This window comes from Chelon labrosus (assembly GCF_963514085.1).
Source record: "Chelon labrosus genome assembly, chromosome: 19".
Classification (NCBI taxonomy): domain Eukaryota; kingdom Metazoa; phylum Chordata; class Actinopteri; order Mugiliformes; family Mugilidae; genus Chelon; species Chelon labrosus.
This window is the reverse complement of record NC_140352.1, coordinates 21,860,826-21,882,898: the sequence shown is the minus strand read 5'-3', so window position 1 is coordinate 21,882,898 and position 22,073 is coordinate 21,860,826. Positions and strand designations below refer to the sequence as shown.

At 42.7% G+C, this 22,073-nt stretch overlaps 1 protein-coding gene across 4 annotated transcripts in view; it reads right to left on the bottom strand.

The window, feature by feature from the left end:
- LOC311504828 (uncharacterized protein MYH16) overlaps positions 1-22,073 on the bottom strand; it is a 48,831-nt gene that overhangs the window by 2,055 nt on the left and 24,703 nt on the right. For all 4 annotated transcript variants that reach the window (XM_084568156.1, XM_084568155.1, XM_084568154.1 and 1 more), the window contains 18 exons: positions 21,783-21,928; positions 19,551-19,641; positions 9,962-10,018; positions 6,311-6,397; positions 5,909-6,154; positions 5,661-5,778; positions 4,284-4,411; positions 3,994-4,190; positions 3,755-3,887; positions 3,452-3,668; positions 2,944-3,080; positions 2,752-2,855; positions 1,971-2,163; positions 1,683-1,886; positions 1,464-1,589; positions 1,200-1,370; positions 324-524; positions 72-218 (listed from right to left, as the gene is read on the bottom strand). In XM_084568156.1, coding sequence (XP_084424282.1) covers positions 72-218; positions 324-524; positions 1,200-1,370; positions 1,464-1,589; positions 1,683-1,886; positions 1,971-2,163; positions 2,752-2,855; positions 2,944-3,080; positions 3,452-3,668; positions 3,755-3,887; positions 3,994-4,190; positions 4,284-4,411; positions 5,661-5,778; positions 5,909-6,154; positions 6,311-6,397; positions 9,962-10,018; positions 19,551-19,641; positions 21,783-21,928 — 2,703 coding nt within the window. The remainder of the gene's footprint in view (positions 1-71; positions 219-323; positions 525-1,199; positions 1,371-1,463; positions 1,590-1,682; positions 1,887-1,970; positions 2,164-2,751; positions 2,856-2,943; positions 3,081-3,451; positions 3,669-3,754; positions 3,888-3,993; positions 4,191-4,283; positions 4,412-5,660; positions 5,779-5,908; positions 6,155-6,310; positions 6,398-9,961; positions 10,019-19,550; positions 19,642-21,782; positions 21,929-22,073) is intronic.

Here is a 22,073-nt window from a genome sequence, read left to right as displayed (position 1 = left end):
TTTGTCAACACAATGGTGCGTTCACACAGGCAGCGAGTCTTTTAACAGGAAGACTTTAGATTTTTACTTACAGAGGAGTATCCTTTGCCAAAGCTGCCTCTGTTCTTGGTCCTGATCTTGGTGAGCGCTGACTCAGCGATATCAGCCCTCTCCTCTGCGTCATCCAACTCATGGACCGTCTTCCTGTACTTTGCCAAGTTCATGTTGGCTTGTTCCTCCTGCAGTGACAACGGCATGTGAGCAATTTTAAACAGGCAGGAACATCATTTAACTGTGTACTTTGGGGAGAAGCGGGTTTTGAGTAAGACGACAAGGTGACGTACAGCCTCCTCCACTTGTCTCTTGTAGGCCTTCATCTTGTTCTGCAGCCTCTCCACCAGTTCCTGCATCCTGTGCTGGTTCTTCTGGTCCTCCTCTGACTGGAACAGCAGCTCCTTCAGGCGGCGCTCGTTTTTCCGCAGCGTCTTCACCGTCTCAGCGTGCCGCTTCTGCTCCGAGTCCAGCTCCAGCTCCAGCTCCTTCACCTGGACGCACGTAGCAACCGTAACTTAATGTGTAAGGGCTTTCCATTCATCCAGATGTTTCATGAGGACAGAAGGTGTGTGTAAGGTTGTTGGAGGCTAGAAAAAATGCCCAACCAATCTTTCCATCATCATATACAATATCAGTAAATTTTTCCTTGGGTATTAACAGAGCTAACAACTCTGTCTTTAGCTAAACTAAGGCTGGACTACTAATTTGGCAAGCTGCATCAGGGGTCTCACCCCCAGGTACAAAGCAAAAGAAATACAGCTGGTTAAAGGTAATTTTTTTCTTTATATGTCATAAACATGACATGCTAATGCTAGCTTTAGAGACACTGGGTGAAGTAAAGTTCCATTGATTTCATTCTATTATTACTTTTCAGCTAAAATAAGTCTTAAACATATCAAATATGTGTCAAATACATGAACTAACTCCAGCTTATAAAACAGCACATGACAGTTGGCTTGTAAATTGAGGTAGCTAGCTAGGTTGCCTTTCGTTCCTACCGCACCTACTTTTTCTTGGAAAAAAAGAAAACAAAAATGTGGTTTGCGCTGCATGCCAGTCCAAATTGTCCATAGCACTGTCATTAGAGATCCCTCTAGAGGACCATGAATGTCCATACCAGATTTCAATGTCTGACAGACCTGACTGGCATATTTGTGTCTCCATACCTTCCCCTCCAGCTTCTGAATGATCTTCTTTCCTCCTTTGAGAGCCATCTGCTCGGCCTCGTCCAGCCTGCTGCTCATGTCCTTGATCTGGGTCTCCAGACCCTTCTTCACTCTCTCCAGGTGGAGTGTGTGCTCCTGCTCCAGGCGCAGCTCCTCCCCAACTCGAGCCAACTGACAGAACAGAACATCCCTCTCAAACATTGTTTCATGTGTCCGAATATGTTTCAAAACCGTGCAGCAGCAGTATCACAGTGAGTGTCTTACCTCACAGCTGGCCTTCTTGATCTTGTCTGAGCTTCCTCTCATCTCTGCCTGCAGCTCCTCATGCTCTTGCTGCAGAGTCTGGAGATCCACCTCCAGCTTCCTCCTTCCGCTCAGAGCTGACTGGAACTGAACACACAGGAAAAAGCGTCAAGAGAGTCTTAGTAAGTCCGTGGCTGAGATTAGAATCTGTGAAAATGAAGCAATGCCCCTAAGTGCCACCTGGTTGTTGAGGTCGCTGTATTTCTCGCTGGCCTCCTGCAGCTCTGTCTCCAGGGCCTTTCGGGCCCTCTCTGCATTGTCCAGGGCCGCTCGGGTCTCTTCACCCTCGCCGACCAAGAGAGCACAGCGTCTTTCCATGGCTGCCTGCTCCTCCCTGCGCTCCTCGTGGTTCCTCACCTCTTCCTCCAGCTGAGTCTGTAACTCCTGGGACAGAGGAGGGCACGTGTTAGGTCAGACTGTAGAAAAGAATTGATGCAGAAGAAAATAGACTATGTGTTCTGAGCAGACCTTGATCTGCTGCTGCATCTTCTTGCTGTTCTTGGTGAGCTCTGCATTGTTCTTGGTGAGCAGGTCCACCTGCAGCTCCAGCTCGTTGACGTCGGCCTCCAGTTTCTTCTTCAGCTTCAGTCCCTCTGCCCTGCCTTTCACCTCCACATCCAGACTGGCCTGCAAGGACTCTAACGCCCTCTGGTGGCTTTTTCTAAAAGAAGACGCGAGACATTGAGAGAAGGGGCAGTATTAACAAGGTGAGCAGAGAATTTGTCTTGCTGCAGAGGGTTTGAAGGAAAGCATAGCTGCAGTCTTACCTCTGAAGAGTAAGCACAGTGACATTGTTGAAGGAATAAAAGGGGATAAAAGACAGCATGAAAAACATTTAGTGAGAGTAGGAGTGCTGCAGGTAGTAATAAATCAACAACCACTTATGGTAGGATCAACCAGTTACTAATTCCATTTTTTTGGGGATAAATGGACAAAAGTTACATTTCTTTTGACTGTTTAAGATTTGTTTCTCTAATAATTCACAGCATTTCCTAGTGTACGTTCATTCCAATGGCTTGATCCTCTCCGGTCATGAATCTGAACCTTCTACTAAATGATTTTGAAATTTGTGGTAGATTATAGATTTGATGCTCAAGGATTGGTGAGCTCAAATGGCATGACGAGATACTGCACATACATGAGAAGCTGGCAGTGCTGCTGATGGAGGAGAAAGGTATTTTAGGACATATCAGCTAAAGATATCAGGAAAAAGGAGAGAAACATGAAGAAGGAGAGGAATCTGATGTACCTAGCAGCTTCAGTCTCTTCTTCCTTCTCCTGAAGTCTCCGTTCCAAGTCCCCTTTAGCCTGAGACAACTCCAGCTGCAGCCTCAGAACCTTGGTCTCCTCAGCCTGAAGGGAAGGCAAAAAAACAGAGAAACAAATCCTAAATATATTGCACATAGAGTGTGATGCACATGCTGAAAACACACTCTCTTACCTCTAAAGCTGCCTCAGATTCCTCCAGCGAGGCCTGTAGCTCTTCTTTCTCCATCTCAATCTTCTTCTTAGCTTTCTGGAGCTCATGGACACTCTTACCGCCATCTGACAGCTGGTCTGTTAGGTCAGCTATCTCCTCTGGTGGACAAAGAAAAGACACACATGAGGCCAAACGAGCAGTGGTTAGCTGCTATTAGCTGCTAACATTTGTTTATTTAGTTACCAAGAGTGAGATAGGAAGACACTCAGAGGCAATTAGCCTAGCTTAGCATAAAGACTGAAGTAGGTGAAAACAGCTGTCTTACTCTGACGGCTAGTTAACTGGTGAGATAGCCTTAGCTAAAGCTGGTTTAACTTAAAAATATATATATAAAATATATTTTAGAGCATTTAATTAACTATCTAAATTAAAGGGGCTTTCCTTGATGTGAAATATTAATTTCACCTCAAATGTCACACTATTCCTTGAAACTTGTGAGTCTTCAGCCCTCCCCCTCACATTGCCGTACCCTGGTAAGCCTTGTTCTCCCTGCGCAGAGCCTCCATCTGCTCCAGAGACTCTTCGTGAGCCGTCTTGAGTTTGAAGAGCTCGCCGGCGTGTTGCCTGCTCTCCTTCTGGCAGCCCTCCACCTCAGCCACCAGCTCCTCGCACTTCTGTTTCCAGTCTCCGAGCTGCTTCTCCAGGACCCGCTGCTTCTTATCCAGAGCCTGACCGCAGCTGCTGGCCTGAGGCAGGGAACATATGCCGCTACAGTGACAAAGTTCACGGCGAGGCAACACACGTCATACATAAAATGCGCCACCCTCTCTACCTTCTCCAGGTCCATGCAGAGCTCCTCCACCTCTCCCTGCAGCCGTTGTTTGGTTTTCTCCAGAGATGAACATTTGGCCTGGGTGGCTTCCACTGCCTCCTCGGCCTCCTGGAGCCTGGTTGCCAGCTTCTTCCTGTGATACACACATTATTTGGCCCGCTGAGCTACATTACAGAATCTATTAGAGACATAAATCTTGTCAAATGAGGCAAGCGGTTGCCAGTAACAACACCACACACTTGGTCTCCTCCAGCTCATCTGCGTGCTGGATAGCGTCCGCCTCGTGTTTAGTCCTCCAGTGCGTCACCTCGCTGTTGAGTTTGGAGACGAGGCGCTGCATCTCCTGCTTGCTCTCCTGCTCCTCCTCCAGCTGCTCTCTCAGCACCTCGCACTCCTGTCGCACTGAGCTCAGGCTGCTGGTGAGCGCCTGCTTACTCTGGCAACCGGAGACACAAGAAAATGTATTTACTTTTATCAGTAAGCCAGGCAAAATGTGTTAATTTTCCGTTTCATATTCAGAAACACCGACCTTGACCTCTTCGTCCAGATGTTTCTTCAGCTCCTCCAGCTGGGACTGGAGCAGAGTCTTGGAGCGGGACAGCTGACTCACCCTGCTCTCTGCCTCCTCTATCTGTTGACTCACGTCGGCATTATCAGCTGATAGGACACACAGGGGCACAGATTAAGAATAACACATTTACAATGTGACTGTTTAGTTTGGTTACAGGAGCAGATGCCGATTAGGTTGTGTACTGTACATGGAAATATAATGTAAAACAACAAGGACACATGAGGCCATTATCTCAGTTGGACTGAATGGAGCTTCAAGGACACACCTTCAAGAAAGTCACAATCATATCTGTTTGTGTCCTATTGTGTGTCTCAACATTTGAAACAAAATATATGATATTATGATTTCGCACCTCAAGCCACTTTCAGTTGCGATTGAGACTGACACTTGCACAACAAATACTACACAACTATTTGTACAATTTGAATATACTCTATATTCATGAAATTCAGCATTCGAACTCTTCGGAGCTGTCACCTAGCAAAACAATGCTCATGGTTAAAAGTTCCACTTAGAATTCAAGCACATAAAATACAACATACCAGGGGCCATATGAATAATCATTCTTAGAGAATACCACACTATATTCTCACAGTAACTTTTAGTAAAGAACAAAGAAAACAGAAAGATTGCTAATAGAAGTGGCAGGGTTGACTCTGTTTCTATGACATCAGCCAGTTGGTTTGTAGGCCTGTTGGTTGGCCAGTAGGTCAACGCTGTCACACTGTCGAATAGTAGGATATTTTGTTAGTTGGGTAGTTGGCAGGATGAATAGCAGGCAGATTAGCCTTTTGGTAGGCTGGTAGGATGGTCTGACAGTTGGTCACTGAGTCAAATGCTTGGTAGATTGGTTGGTTGGTGAGTAAGTCAGTCGGTAGGTTGATTGATTAGTCGGTAGCTGTGATGAGACCTTAAGAGTGTCAGTCTGTTCGAAGGTAGGTGTGTTGGCTGATCCTTCAGATCATTGGTCAGTCAGTCAGTCAGTCAGTTGGATGGTAGATTGGCTAGTAGACAGGTAGGTTGATAAGCTGGTAAACAGATGGATGTACTTATTCCAGATGTCACTCATGATACTAGATGATCAAGCTCCTGCCATGAAATCACCTTCACTTTTGTTAGAGCTGCTGATCACTGATAACATGTCAGACCAAGTTAGGGTTAAGGACCATTTAAATATAATGACTGGGAACAAGTCTTTAGGACATGGCAAGGCCTCTAATTACGTTTTGAAGAATCTGACTGATAGAAAGTGGATTCCAGGACCTTTAAATGGCAAACAAGGTAACATAGTACATAAGACCCTGTGTAAGATGTCTTGGTCTAACACCAGTGTACCTGTGAGTCTGTTCTTGGCTACGCTGAGCTCAGTAAGCGTCCTCTGCAGCTCGTCTCCTCTCCTATTGGCCTCAAACAGCTGCTCCTCCAACTTCTTCATCTGGCTGTCTGAGGATGTCTGCAGCACAACACAAACACTTGCTGCATGTTACGGCACACTCACAAGGTCGTCCCAGAACCTTCTGACATGACTGGCTTGTTAAAAAATACAAACACCAGCTGCAGTTGGTCCGACCTAAATTCCTCACCTTGGTTTTCTGCAGATTATCCAGTGAAGCGGTCAGCTCATCCACCTCCATCCTCAGGTTCTGCTTCTCCTTCTCCAGCTTGGCTCTGGTCCGCTGCAGAGCTTCGCACTGTTCGCTCAGCTCTGCCATTGCATCGCTGTGCCGCTTCCTCAGAGATGCAGCCAGCGCTTCAGACTGGACAGAGGACTGCTCCAGGTCTCGTCTCAGACGTTGGAGCTCTGCCTCCCGCTTCTTATTAACCTCCATCTGGACAGCATACATGAGCTCTTTGTAAAGTTCATTGACACTGATTGCTGTCCAGCATAGTTTGGTATTACAATTTAAGAAACTCAGCTAATAGTTGTAAGTTTTAATACAACACTACTGAATATACAGAAGGTACCAAGAGTGAATATAGTCAACCTGTGAGGCAGTGACCCCTCCTGCCTCCTCGAGTCGGTCAGTAAGATCATCCAGTTCTCTGGTGAGATCTGCCCTCTGCTTCTCCACCTGCCAAAAACACATCAGTTAAAAAATAGTAATACAGATTTAGTGCATAAAGTGATACTGAATGATCACCTGTTTTATCACGATTCAGTGCAATTACATATCATATTTTATATAAGCAGACCTAATCTGTTCTGAACCTAAAACCATCCCACCCAACTGGACAGAATATGTAACCACCAGGGGACCAGCGTGATTGACAGCCCACAAAAGGAAGTGATCCTTCCTGAGGTCAGAGGTTAGCAGGGTAGCCAGCATCCAATCAGAGCAGTGCAGGGGTTAGCTGCTGTCACACAGTCCAAATATTATCTGTGGACTCCCGTTTCCTGTGGATGTCCATCCAATGTTCTGTTCACAGCTAAACAACCTACAAGCTCCAGCCACTATTGGCTGCGTTTAACTGTTTTGCTATTTGATGTATTGGGATGTAGATTTCCATTATTAATTGATTTTTGTCACATATCACCTTTAAGTAACAGGAAAGTAAACTGTGTACTGCAGCAGGCATAACATTGGCATTCATTTAAAGGCCACTTCCTGGTCACCCAATAAATATAAGCTGCTTTTTGCTCTGTTTTGGTCTCCACCATCTGGTTACTATCCAGCTAGTAAAAGTTCCAATATTCATCAGCTATTCAAATTGATAATGTTCTCTGTTTGTTGTTCAGTACCTGACAATCTCAAAAAGATCCAAAATGGAAATCATAAAATTCTCTTTTATAAATCAGCATCAAGGCCCCACCAGTATAAACTTGTTAAAAAACAACAAAACATTATAATAAAATCGCCTGACCCTTACACCAAAAGAAATACAAAATACATTTGTTGCATTTTATAATACTGAGCCATTATACGCCACACAAACAGCCAGCACTCTGTAGTTAAAAGCGCTTGTTGTTTTTACGCAGATTTTTTACAACCACTTTTAAAGACTGCCGTAGATGTTCAGACTGATCTGCAAAAACGAGAGTCTCAGTCCTCCCTGATAGCGGCAATGGGCCGCCGCCGTCGACACATCTCAGGCAGAACAAGAGAAAACAGATGAATCTCACTGAAGCCCTCCTCTTTCTCCCCCAACACCTCCCAACCTATCCTAGAAAAAAAAAAAAATGTGTGTGTCTAAAAGCAGGCTCTGTGTAGAAGGTTAACGCCGAGCACTCAGCTCACTCATCGCTTGTCCTTCGCACTGCTGACTGAGTCAACAGCTCCTCCGGATCAGCACCACCCAACACCACTCACTCCCATTCACATGCTAACAGAAGGTCAGTGCTCCCTAAGTGTCCTGCTGCTGGAGATGGGAGATTCATCTTTTTTTTTTGCACAAGAGCGTGAAGGAGTAGGAGTGTGTTTCTGAGCCGTCTGTGCATTCGTGCCAGTGTGTGTTTGCATAAGTGCTTTCTAATGGTCATTCAGAATGTAATCCATATCAAAACACAGTTTTCCTCACCATTAACAAGGCAGGCTGAAGAGAGGGGTCTACCCCAACGTGAAACTAAAGGAGTGCGTAATGTACTTGCTATTTTAATTACCATTGTCCATCAAGATCTATCTAATAAACAGTTCTGCTCAGTCTATGTCTACACTTAAAGAAAATTAACTAATTCTGAGGGGATATTTTTTAGTGACAGTTTCTTGTGACTGTGGAAGTTATAAAAATATACAGCATAAGAAACAGTATATTACAGCAGAAATAAGAGGGATTTTATAACTGGATGGTCACGGGAAGTAGATACTTCCATCTGAAGGAAAAAAGAGTGGACTTTGAATCTTTCTGTTGAGTTTCTGTCTAGTTTCTTGTCTAAGAGAGCTGCATATCAATACTTCCACCAGACACGGAACTACACCGATCAGGGATAACATTATGACCACCTTCCTAATGTTGTGACAGTTGTGACTCATCAGAGAATGGACATGGGCCTTCTGAGGGTGTCCTGTGGTGTCTGGCAACAGAATGTTGTTAGTGGGGGCCTTTGGGTCCTATGAGTTGAGGGGAGGGGCCTCTGTGGATCATCCCACAGATATTTGATCAGTTTGGGATCTAGTGAATTTGGAGGCCACCTTGTGCTGTTCTTCATGTTTTTATGAGTTGTTCCTAAAGCGTTTTTGAGTTGGGGATGGCTGCTGCCATCAAGGAGTGTCATTGCTATGGGGTGGGGGTGCCTGAACATTGGTTTGTCACAAGATGGTCAATGTTATTTACCTCTCCTGTCAGTGGTCATAATGTTGTGGCTGATCGGTGTATATAAGTGCTCATTTGAAGTTGTGTTTCCAATATTTGTCTCCTGATAAATAATCTCCTGATTGGTCTGCCTCAAACAGAAAAAAAGCTATTTTAATAACACAGTTAGTGCAACTTCAAGATGACTGTCTTCTTATGGGTTTCTATGGATCTCTATGTTGTTTCAGAAATCTCTCAGAAAAGTCTTATTTAATGCTTGTGTGTGTGTGTGTTCCCTCTACTGTACATATGGAAATGTGTGCGTGTGTGACTGGCTGGCATTCCAAATAGGAGAGGATCCCATGGAAAATAGTGCTGTCTGTCAGCCTCTATCTCCTCTTACTATCTCCCCTGTGAGACCTGAGGAGCAGACCTTAACAATAGTGAGCCTGTCTTCAGAGGTATGTCGTATTTGAGCAGCTCAGGAGACGGAGGTTGCGGAACAGATAAAGGCCTGCGTGTCTCTGCCTGCCTACTTTCAACCACTCTGCAGCTCTGGAGGCTGGAGGGGTCCCGGCTAGCACCATTAAGAATGCCACCCAGAGTGGTGAGAAGTGTGCAAAACATGCCTTCGGGCCTGCTGTCACTCCATTCAACACTCGGGGTGAAATATGTGCCTTTACATTTCTGTCTTTACCTTACTGTAACATGGAAACTGCTCTGAGGTCTTAAGAGGGGCGACCAGTTTCCGTGGCTTAAATACACATAGAGGTTTAAGAGCGTCTTGTTTGAAACAACAGGCACTTAAAGCGCCCGCCTTGGTAGATTACCTTTATATGAACCAGAAGTAACAATTTTGCTTTACATTTAAGATGTCTTGGACTCTTTGCTGTGGTGAAATGGAAACGGGACAAAATGTCCTGTCCTTCCGATTTGCTTCCAGGAACAAGGCGAGAGAGGATTACAAGAAACAGAAGGTTCAATGAAATGTGTGTGTGTGTGTAAGGGATAGAGAGAGATCGGGAAAGAGAAGAAGGAGGAAAAGGATGTTGGGGCTCCTTCTTCGCCGCTGGGGTTGCCCCTGTACGGTAATCAGAAACACACGGTCTCTCCCATCCTGGTTTATTATCACAGGTGCAGATGGTTTGGGGTGGCCAGAGGTGCAGCACAAGCACACATACCCCACCGGCTGCCAACACGTTGACAACATTTTTTCTCCTCTTCATCTGTAAACCCTTCTTAACACCACAGGCCCCTACAGAGCCCAGCTGATCTCAGAGCTGCTCTGGGTCTTTTTATATAGCCTGCAGCTTGACAAGACAGATTTAAGGCCCATCTTGTGTGTGTTTCACTTGGGGAGAGAGGAGATGCTCTGCACATTACCTAAGAGTTGTGTGTATGAACCATACCTTGGCTCTCATGGCCCGCTCCGCTTCCAGCTCCTCCTCCAGCTCCTCAATGCGAGCCTAAAGAGGGAGAGATACTATGAATTGGTTTTAAATGCGCACTTAAAAATGGAAAAAAATAACAATCTGCTTTCACTAAACTACAAAATATGAGTAGGATGTCACCCTCTGCTTTCACAGAGCCTATATCATTCTGACAGAGGACAAATGGGGCGTCCCCTCTGCGGACTGTTTGCTATTTCAGGGCAGCACTTGTGTGTGGTGAGGACTGTCTCATACGCTTTGCTTTCTCTGGGGGATTTGGCACGCCTTTGGCTCTTTTTTTTCCCCCTCAGGTAGCAATTTAGAGCAAGAATGTCCCATGGCCACCGTCATTATCTGTATTCTGACCCGCCACTGGGTGTGCTATGTCCGGTCAGTGAGGCCAAAAAGCATCAGTACCATTTTCATAACATTCGAGGAATTTGTATTGTGTGTTTTGTTTCTTTTGGTTTTATGGTCATGGCAAGAAGTCAGTGCATCAAGGTCTGAATACATGGAGTGTGTGGTCAAAATGACTGGAATTTATCTTATTCTGTATGCCTGGGTTATTTATTGCACAAGAAGAACCACGGAGAATGCCTTCAAACAAAAAGAGACAAACCAAAGATTATTGAAATGCTTTAAGCTATGAATGTACACGTAATGAATTGGTTTGTAACAAAACTTTTTTTTTACACTTGGTAACTTGTAATTTCAGCTTCTTATAACTTTAAAGGGCACATTGAAACAAACAATAGATGCCAGCATCCACACACTACTAAAAGGAGTTAATCTATAGCCTGAAGCCAGCCAGACTTTCCCTGCCGACAAATATTTTGTTTGTTCGTAATCGATTACACCCCGCCAAAGGTCTGCTGGAGTAATGAAATAACTTGGGCGGGCTTTATGTGTTGATGGACAAAAGAGTAACAGCAATGTGGTGGTACAGGTCATCTGAACAGAGTGGAGTTGAAATTGTTGACAACAAAATGGCTCTGATTTAGAAATGGGATTTACAGCTCTTTGAAAGGAATTGGATCTTGTGGATCCGTTCCTTTCAAAGAGCTGTTCAAAAGACTGGCTCATTTTGACATTTACTTGTTTTTATGATGCCAGCCATGGGGTAACTACGTAATTGTATCCAGGAAATAATTACTGGGATATCGGAATTTGAATTATTCTGAAATATTGATTCTAGATAGATACTTTATCTATATCCCATGTGAAATTTGGCAAAGACCTTTGTCAACTGCTTGGAATGCTTATCACTATACCACCAACACTACAATATTCTGGCAAAGATTACACTTTGCTTTACCGTTTTGTAATCACTTGGTTCCCACTGTTCGTTTTAAAGAGTCGGTCAAAAGATTCAGTTAGTTTGCGAACGTCACAGATCTACTCTCATTAGTTGTAGGACTATCCAATCGCGTGTGGAGGTATTTTTTTCTCTGTATTGACTGAAACACACTATGTAATGAAATCACAATGGAGTGTTACCAGACTCACATGACAGGATAGGTTAATCCTAATAACCCAATCTTAAAAAGCTAACGAGCACTACATCCACCCACCCCACAAAGTAGATTCATTCATTGAAAAATAATCTGTTCGTACACATGTGCATCTCACTCAGAAGTCTACAGAAGATATATTACATGTGATTAAAACTGACTTGTATTCTACTACTTGTGTTACTGATGTATTTATATGTTTCATTACATTACACATTCATTGCCTACTATGTGTTATAAACCAATATTAGTGTCTCTACTTATAAATGCTAAATAAGGATAACAATGAACTGCAGGCATTTCTGTAAGCAAAAAAAAAAACAAAAAAAAAAACATAATACAATTATTATTATATTAACTGTATTTTAATATCCTTATAACATTAATACAATCATTACAATTATTAAATTTATTGCAATTTGCTACTCTGTCAAAAAGCTTGTATTAGCTCCACACCAGTTAACTAGACCATTAATACTACGCAAGAATGAATGTATCTATATTGGTCATTTAAAATAGTGTAGAATAACTTGGGCCATTTAAACAAACAAAAAAAACTTTTAGCTTTAACACATACTTTACCTTTACTTCCTCCACCACTACTTACAGTATTCCTTTAACAGTCTGAGTGCAGCTGAAGTGTGACTAAGTGCTCACTAATATTATTTTATTGGATTCTGCTCAAATGGTCAAAACTATCAAAATGATCTAATAAATCATCCACAGAACATCTCTACACCACTTATCCCGTGCCAAAGTACACCTAATAAAACTTTATTGCTAGCTTCCCAGCGTTGCTGCATCCCACCAAGTTGTGTCATGTTCCGCTCTATCTCCAGGTTCTATCTACGTCTCGGTGTCAGGAAGTTGTCTGACATGGTGTGTAGCCCAGGGCCGCTCACAGCAACAACAGCTTTCACCACACTGAAAGCTGCTCACCGGCTGCACGCCGCCCAAAGCTCCTCTAACAAGACACTATTGGGAGTTTTATTGCAAAATAATCACCCACAGTTTTTTTTTTTTTTTATGCCTAAAAATGACTCGTTCTATTTAATTTTTCAAAAGGTTAAATGGAAAGACTCACATGCCAGCGGAGGACATCTGCAGAGAGAACAGCCATGGTGAGGCAGCAGCAGCCCAACTGACTGACTGACTGCCTGACTGTCCCACACACACACACACCCAAACTCACACACACACACACAGCTTCACTGCTGATCCCCCTCCGGCATTTTACTGTCCACACCCCCTTATTCTTGCACAGCCTCTTTCTCTCTCCCTCTCTCTCACTGTCAGTTCACCACTCATATATCTGTTTCTTGTTACAGTCCTACTTTCCACAGCCTTAAACAAGCCTCAAAATAAATATTGTGGCTCTGACAGAGCTGTAGAAATCACTATCTATAGTGTTAGGATGTCAGACTGTTGGATAAACGCAACTTGAACCACTTAACTATGGCAGAGAGTTTATGCACTTCAGCAAATGAAATTTGCTGCAATCTGAATGATACCACACCAACTCCTCTACTTAGGAGCACTCTTGGAGCAATGTGGGGAAATAACAGAATTAGGCCATTATTGCAGAGAATAGTTGCAGGGTTCGATCTCCATAATTACATGCGCTTAAAGTTTTCTCTTTTTTTCCCCCTGCAATCTAAAACCATAATAATTGTCCATAAATTGCAGTCAGATGTGGCCTCAAAGCTGATGTCTCCACGCCTGTGTCAGAGGGGATGTTCGGCAGCGTGGGCAGTCATATCCTGTGAGATCCCACAGCCAAACAATTGAAAGGCTTGTCCCTGCACCAGAGAAAAACCATTTCAGACCCCCTGCAGATGTCTGTCCACCATTCTGTTCACACACGCTAACATAATGCAGGGATTGGAGCAGGAATCTGCTTGCTTTGTACTTTTCAGTGCCTTCAGATGGCAGTCCACAAACTCCAGCAGTACAGGTCATGGCTCCTTGGGCATGTGTGATGTTCAGCTTGCACTGTAGTTAAATAATGCATGTCAGTAGTATTACACGTGACATAATGACCGTTCAGCATAGGTGCTCACAGGGCAAGACGCATGAAGACCCCCTAAAGTTGATTCTGTAATATATATCCATTCAGATTTTTCCACATAAAACTAAATAAAGATATTTTAAACGTTTGATTCTCATTTAGTTTTCAATGTCATGCCACATTGTGTTATGTTACGGTAGGTTGTGTTACGTTAAGTTGCGTAACGTTAAGTTGGATTATGTAAAGTTGCTTTACGTTATGTTGCGTTGTGCTACATAGCTATTTATTGCATTGTGTTGCGTTAAATGGTGTTACATAGTGATACGCTGCATTACGTTGCGTTAATTTGCATTGCGCTAATTTGCATTACATTGTGTTTAGTTACTTTATGTATAGTTACTTTATGTTTCGTTACGTTGTGTTACTCTAAGTTGCATTACGTTAATTTGCATCATATTAAGCTGTGTTTTGCTGCGTTGCATAATGTTGCACTACGCTGTGTTACTTTGCATTGCTTTACATTGTGTTACGTTACGTCGTGTTACATTTCACACTGGGTTACTTTACGTTGGGTTGCCTTATGTTGTGTTGTGTTTTACATCATGTTACGTTGCGGTACCTTTTGTTGCGAAAGAGAGAGACAGAAAATATGAAAAACATCATCTGAATGTGAGAGTACTAATCTAGGCACAATGTGATGTAACACCTCCAGAGAAACATCTGGTATGGCCCAGACAAACTGCAGGGCCACAATGAGCTCTACCTCCTCAGATTGTGACGACTCTTTACAGCACTGTGACTGAGAGTAAACTGCTTTACGACTGTCTAATAAAACCAAAGAGCATGGGTCTGTTGTAAGAAATCAGGACCGCAGGCCTGCAGTCCCTTCGAGCCAACTGCTTTGAATTATAGCACAATTTAGCCTGAGATGAGGCTTCGTCAATAGGAACAAACAAAGCCGTCTTCTTTGAGTCCATTCTGTTCTGTGGACCTACTCATGTGCCGTTTACGTCAGAAACCAGACGTAAGTGGGCGACAGACAGCTGGCCGGTCCATCCACCTGCATCTTTATCAGTAGGAGGAGTCCAAGCAGACACACATATAAAAGCCTCATTGTGAGATAGGGAGAATGCCAAAGCTACAGTAAATGTGAAAACATGTCCACCCTCCAATACACACAGATCTCCTTTCACTCCCGCAACCGGAGACAAAGGGGCTCTTTATTTCTCTGCCGACAAACCTCTGGAGGAAACATCAGGCTACCAGAGGCATCAGCAGATTGCAGCAGTACCACCTGAAATCACTATCTCCCTTTCTTTTTCTTTCTCTGAACAGCCTCTGAACTCAGTGTCAGACAAAACATGGTATCTGCCACATGCACAAGTGACACAGATAAAAACCTCCAGACTGGCTTGATTCTATCTGGCTGACACTGTAACATCCACAGGAAAAGCCTTGGGAAGACAACTTCACACACGTAGACTAAACAATAGAATAAATAGAGCACTAAACCAATACAATCCAAACAGATAATAATGTTTTATTTTTTAATACAGCATTTTTGGTTGTACAGTAGGAGATCATTGCCGTGATGACTTTCCACTGTACTCACCAAAGATGCAATCCGAGTTTCAGACCACTGAGGATAGAATACTGCCAAAAATCATAAAAGCCTTTAACTGTGTGGAAACGTAGGTGTTGTAAAGTCAGCTGTGAAAGAACAGTGCACAACGGGACATATGCATGCACCAAAGGTTAAGAAAACAGTTTGATCAGCTTTATATTGATCCCATATTTTTTGGAAAAAACTGTGGAATGGCACAGTTGTTGTGCTCAAAATCGTCTACAGCAAATAATATACATGCATACTTAGGAGAATATGTTCTATATGGTTTTTGTTTTGTTAAAGTACGGGCTGTCCGTTGCTGAGGCAACAGCTGAAGTGGTTCATTGCTGGTTTGCAAGATTTTGACGTGAGTTTCACATCCCCGCCAAATAAATGGATGCCTGATAACGGAAATGTCCGTTATCTCTCCAAAATCACAGAACACCTTTAAATACGGCCCAACTCACTTTGCTCTGTGATTTGATTGAGGTATCGATAAAACACAACTTTATTAGCATAAAGACCAAGTCTGCAACCAGGCAGATTAATGAACATTATCAGTGATTTATGTAATATTTGTTTTAAACAATTATACAATATTAACAATAGTGGGTGTTTAGTTTTTTGCTTCTTGCTACTTGATGCTACATGCTACTAGTTACTATTAAATACCTGCAGCTTCTTGAAGAAGCAAAATACATATGAGCGTCTCTAAAGAGAGAGAGTTACGTGAATTGGATCATTTGGTACGTTTTCTTAATTCCTAATCCCAGACATGGAGGACAGGACCTAATACCAAGGAACATGTCGTGCAGGCAGCTGAGCTGTCACACACAGAGTCTGTGTTTATGAGCTGCACCCAGCAGTTTATTCAGTCGTTACAACACAAGTGCCAGGTTGAGCCTGGACCAGAATCATAAGTCAAAATGAACACTACGCTGCACACAATGTCGAGGACTAGACTGTCACACTACAGTGCATGACCATTGTTTGTCGCCATGATAAATCTTGCACCCTTTAAAAAAGGTTGGACAAAAGGAGTTAAAAAAAATGAAAGTGATTCCACATGAGAACGGCACCTTTGAATGACACCGCGTGTAACTAATGCCATTAATAACAACTTCTGTTCAGGTGTTTCACTGACTGGCTCTGGTATGTCGGCTGGCATGTCTCACTGGAACATCTAAATGGAACAGATCCACTGATAATCTTACTAGCTGCACCTGTGTTTTTCTTGCTATAACAAGTCCAAATGTCTGCACTGAGAGAGATTTACATCAGAACAAGTTTACCGTGTGATAACTCAGCAGCCTTATTTCCTGTCAGTAGAGGATAAATGCGATGCAGTTGTTGGAATATACAAGTTTTAAAGGTTAAGCCACCCAGCATGAACCAAGGGCGGGGCTGCAGGATTAAATCAAATCGTAGCGCCTAGAGTCTTTAATTCTTCTCCAGACAGAAAAATACTACTTCCAGAAAAAGCTCCTGGCCTTTAGCTTAACAGTGGACATGACAAGACATGAATTAATAAATGAGGTGATGGACAATAAGACAAATAGCACACATGCTTTGTCTCCCACTCACCTCCATTAATAGTTGTATGACTCATGAGTGAAACCAGGCATTTCCTTTTCTGTGTTTACAATTTACACAGCCATCACCCATGAGCAAAAATTATGTTTTTATTCTAAATTGTAGTTTATGACACAACATTTAACAGAGCTGAATTTACATGAATTTAGAAAATTCCAAAGAAAACCAAACAATAGGGTGGCTTAAAGTTCATTAAGCACTACCCTCCTCCTTACAGCACATATGCTAACCATAGACTGTAGAAAAAAATGGATGACGTGTCTCAGCTTCCTCCCATTGGCCACACTGACGCTATTTTCCCGGGGATATTGGCGGCAAAATATTGTGAGTTTGGAGCCAAAGTCTGTGGAGTACTGTCTGAGAGTGGAGACACGTTATTGATGACCTGCCTATATTTCCTCTAGACTCACTTGTGTTTGTGTTTGAATAATACTGCGCTCTGCTCTACCTCCAACAGTTACAAAGAAATGTTGGACTCACATTCCCACAGGAATGCATGATCGAGCGGTTGCTATGGTCATCATGATGTCACATCCTGTTTTTTTTATAGCGTCAAATAACTTACTAAAACAAAACTTCTCAGAAAAGTGGACACTTGAATGTACACCCGTATTATACTAACTACCTAAAATGATAGAAGCCATCCTTGAATGTATGTAAGTACTTTAGTGTTTTAGTTTGGCCCAAGTCCCATCCACTAAGATGGAAGAGGTGGAGCTTATGACCTGTACTGCAGTCATCCACCAGGGGGAGCTCCACATACTTTGGCTTCACTTGTGAGGAGCAGTCATGGTGTCCACTTTTTTTACAGTATATGATGTTAACCGACTGAGCTGAGTAATAGATTTGGCATTATTTTTTCTCCACATACCAAGACCAAATATATAAAAAAATGCGCGTAGTTGTTATCCAGGAAAGAAAGCTTTTTGTGATAAATGTATGGTTCTATTTTTAGCTCTACGAGGATCAGAATCGCTTGTTGAGTGGCTGATGTGAACAGCCAGGCATGCCTCCGAATTAGCATATCACGGTGCTTAGCGTTTACAGCCATGCTAGCAGGTCTGGGCAGCCATACTTATGCACAGCAGTACTTTGTGCTAAATGCTAACACTGTTAAGATAACATACAACCCCGTTAAGATAATGCTAACAGGTTGATCTTTAGCAAGTATAAGGATTACATCGATCTTTAACTTATTTTAATTTTAAACATGCTAACAACACTGCTGAGAGTGATGAGAACATTTCCGGGTGTTAGATCACATGACACTCAACATTTTGGATTCCCAGTGAAACTCAATGAAAATTCAGAGGATTACCAAAATCATTGCAGTTCATCATGTTTAGTATTTCAAGTGCTGGTGCCAAAAGTCTCTGATTTATACTCCGGGTCCAATAAAAACATGCAAAGGAAAATGCTAATTGAACTCTATTTTCATCTTTTCCGGTTCACTGGCACATACAGCTGGTAAGTGAGGTCACAATGTCCTCCACATGAATTTTTATCTCTTATTGCTGTTTTATCACCTCTCCAGTGGGGCAGGAAGTCACATGCTTCATGTATGTCATCATTTATTTGCTGAGTCTGTTTCCACTCTGCTCTGTAACAGTTTACTTTTATCAGTATGGCAAGAACATAAACCTTTTTAGCAATACTTTGAGATCAGGGTGTCAAAACATATGACAAAGCCGTAAATCTGGATTCCTTGCTGCCTGGGTCACATTACTGATGTGAGTGAAGATCGGTCCAAATTTGGAAGTTCCAATTATGAACAAATCGCACAAACTTGTTCTAATCCTGTTTAGGTCTCTACTTTTGTGGCTTCTCAGAGATAAAGAACTTCACCAAATGTGTTCAGCAGCGGGGAAACCTAATGTATGATAGTCAAAATGACATTCATTTTCAATGACTGATCTGCTTAGCCTGCACACTGTTCTACATCCTAATTTGATGCCAATGCAATGTCAGATACAGTCATTTACTCCAATACTTCTACCAATCAGAAGAACACAACAGGAAATCTTAGAAGGAACTTACACTACAACCAACTGCTCCTAGTCACACTACTGGAGGGAGACAAGAGATAGTTATCAGTTTAGATGAAGGGCGGTACATGTCTCCCGACAAGCATGGGGCTATGAAGGGGCTGCTCCAATCACAGAGCAGACCCCAGCCGCTCTGTTGAAAGGATGGAATGCATCTCTCCAATGTGCTACAAGCTATAGCTGAGCACTCTGCATGTCTTTGTGAAAAACTAGAAATTATACAGTTATTACAGATTAGCTCCTATTTTAAAGACGGCACATTCTAAAAGAGTGACATAATGTAAACAGTGTGACCAGAAGTGCTCTTCTGCGAGGCTTTGCAGCGCTAATCCCGGTGCTGGTTCAGCAAGATTTTATCAAGGTACTCATGTTGGGTATGGAGTTTTGCAACTCTTTGAACATTTTCACCACATCTCTGAAATTAGAGGCTGCAGATGGAAGGGGCATACTGGCCCTTCTGTTTGGCCGACGGCGTGCAAAAACACAAGGATTCCAAACGTCATACAAACATATAATGAAAGAAACAGCCATTAGACAGGCGAAGCTTTGCCTTGGCCCGTCGAACAGCCAGACTTGTCTAGAAGTACTTTGTCAGCACTTTAAAACGTCAACGAGCTTTGGTTTAATATTTTGCTGAGTAAAACTTTCAACAATCATTAATTATGAGCTTCTTACAATCCATCACCACAAAACTGCATCGTGCTTAGCAAATACAATGTGAATATTTGCTGCAGAGAAACCAGCACCAGCACACCCCTTAGGTGACTGCTGTAAACAGTATATTATACAAACATCAGGGTCTGACCTCTAGCTCCTTGCTTTTCCTCTGCAGTCCAAAGTTGAGGGCTTCCTCTGCTTCTAGCTTGGAGCTGGTAGTGCTAATCTCCAGATCTTTCCTTTAAAGAGAAGGAGAGACAAATTGAATGAATTTAACCACAGAAAGAAAATATAATCCAGTCAGGCTTTAAATCTAAAGGTGATCAGTCATTTCATTTCAAAAGTCAGTATTTATTGTCCAAACTGAGCAGATTTGGGAGAATGTGTCAAAATATGAACCATCTCAGCAGGCTTTTATCTCATCTTCAGTGAGTCAAAAACTAAACAATGTGAGCAGACCTCTGAGCAGTATGTCTGCTGAACACCAGAGAATGCTCATTATCTGGCTAAAACCACTGATTAATACTCTTACAGGGACGTATGGAGGAGGCAGCATCATGCTATGGAGGTACTTCACAACAGCACACTGATCGGAGCTGAAGGAAGAATTACTGTAGCCAAATACAGAGAGGTCCTGAGAGAAAACCTTCTCCAGAGAGCAGGTGAACATGATCAGAAGTCAAGGAGGGAAACATCTGTGGAGATTTACCTCTGGAGAGATGGGCTTTCTATCAAAGAGGCTTCTATACAGTACAGGATAAAGGGTCTGGTATAGAAATGACTGGAAAACTGAAAAGACAATTGCATGCAAGTGTGTTTGTCATGCAACAAAGCAACAGCGGTATTCATGATTCATGTTGTGTGAGAGGTAGCGTTATCACCTACAGCGAAAAAAAAAGTGGACCTATCAGGTTGATGACAGTTCTGACAGTTGGAAATGATGAATATGTTACTCCATCTCACCCTGAGACAACCATGTAAAATTGCAATCACATTTATTAAAGTTGCTTGTCATAACGACATGTTTTACTGTATGTATGTGCTTTGGCAACAAGTCTTTTGATCACAACGTCATGGCAATAAAATTTCACGGACGCCAAAGCAAAGATAAACTGAGTGGCAGATCTCATATCCCCTCCTGGTAAGGGCTGTTTGAAATCTGCAGCACCATAGCAACAAGGTGAGCAACTCATGCAACGATTATTGCCAAAAACAAGTTTTAACTTTCTAACGCAGATGAGACAGCGTGCACTGTATGTTTGTGTCTGTTCTGACAGCTGTCTCTTGTCTTCAGTCAGTTGTTGCTGCAAGGTAGAACACAATGAATGATCCATTTGCTCTCATATTACGGAGGGCAGACGGCAACATGTTGGGATGCTAGTGAACGCCTGGAGGGGAGCATACACCTCAAAGGGGGAGATAACCGGACTGTGGAGCAGGTATAGCGTTGTCCCACATAGTCCAAACTCTGGTGCCCCGGGACAAAGAGCCTCGTATCAGTGTCAGAACGTTTTTTTGATCAGGTTGTCTCTTTCCTGGGGATAGTAGATATGATCAGAGTAGTTTTCCGCTCAATGGAACATCCATGGACAGCTTCAGATAAGACCTGTTGTCACTCGCATGTTGGTTTTTGTTTGTAATCTCTGACTGGAGAGTATAGTTCAACCTTTACTTTAATCACTTCATGACTGACTGCTAATTGCTAATATGGCTCAGTATACAGGACACAGGTATACAGTCAGCTAACCACAAGTACAGCTAATGGGAATTAATATGATTTGGGCTTTTTATGTTTCCAAAAGAAAAGTCAAGGGATCACCAAAGGAACAAAAGTTCAGTCTGAGGAGTCCATGGATTTTAAAATTTTATCTTTTGAATTTTGACGGTTGTTGAGGTACATCAGTAAACCTGAACATCCCAGTCTCACGGTAGTGCTGGAGGGGATCATGTAAATCCTTTTGCTTCATCATCTGGAATCAATCAATGTCTGTACAACACTGTGAGTCAATCCATCAAGTAGCTGTTGCATTTTTTCACAAAGTGAGTAAAAAAATGTGACTTGCTGGCGATGCTATGAGGAAAAGTCAGAGGATCACCAAAGAAGATAGGATTCTCCAGGGGATCATGGAAGTCTGCACAAAGATTCATTCATGGCACTCAAACCAACAGATGTTATTCATATTTCAGTTTAGATTAAACAGTTGGACTGATCAACCTATCAATAGACATTAGCAGCAATGTTACAACTATATCTAGGAAACACAAAAACTTAACACTGGCTTTAACACTGGCTTTTCTGCAGGTCAAAGTTTGACTGATAACAACACTTTAACACACAGTAAAATGTTTGATATGTGTAGCCTCCGCGTCTTTGACTGACCTTTTGATAAGCTCTTCCAGACCACTCCTCATCTTCGCCATCTCTCCTAGACTCTCCTGAGTAGATCTGCTGTCACCCTCCAGCTTCCTCCTGCTCTTCTCCAGCTCACCACGCTGATGGCGCTCCTGCTCCAGCTGATACTCCAACTGAACACAGGCATACAATATAAGTAGAAGTAGTGAAGTAGTTTGACAGCAGTTGCAGTAGTAGTAGTTATTGTCTTGTCAGCATATGCTGTATGCAGCACAGTGGGACTAGGAGAAACAGTATTTCACACCTCTGTATGATTTC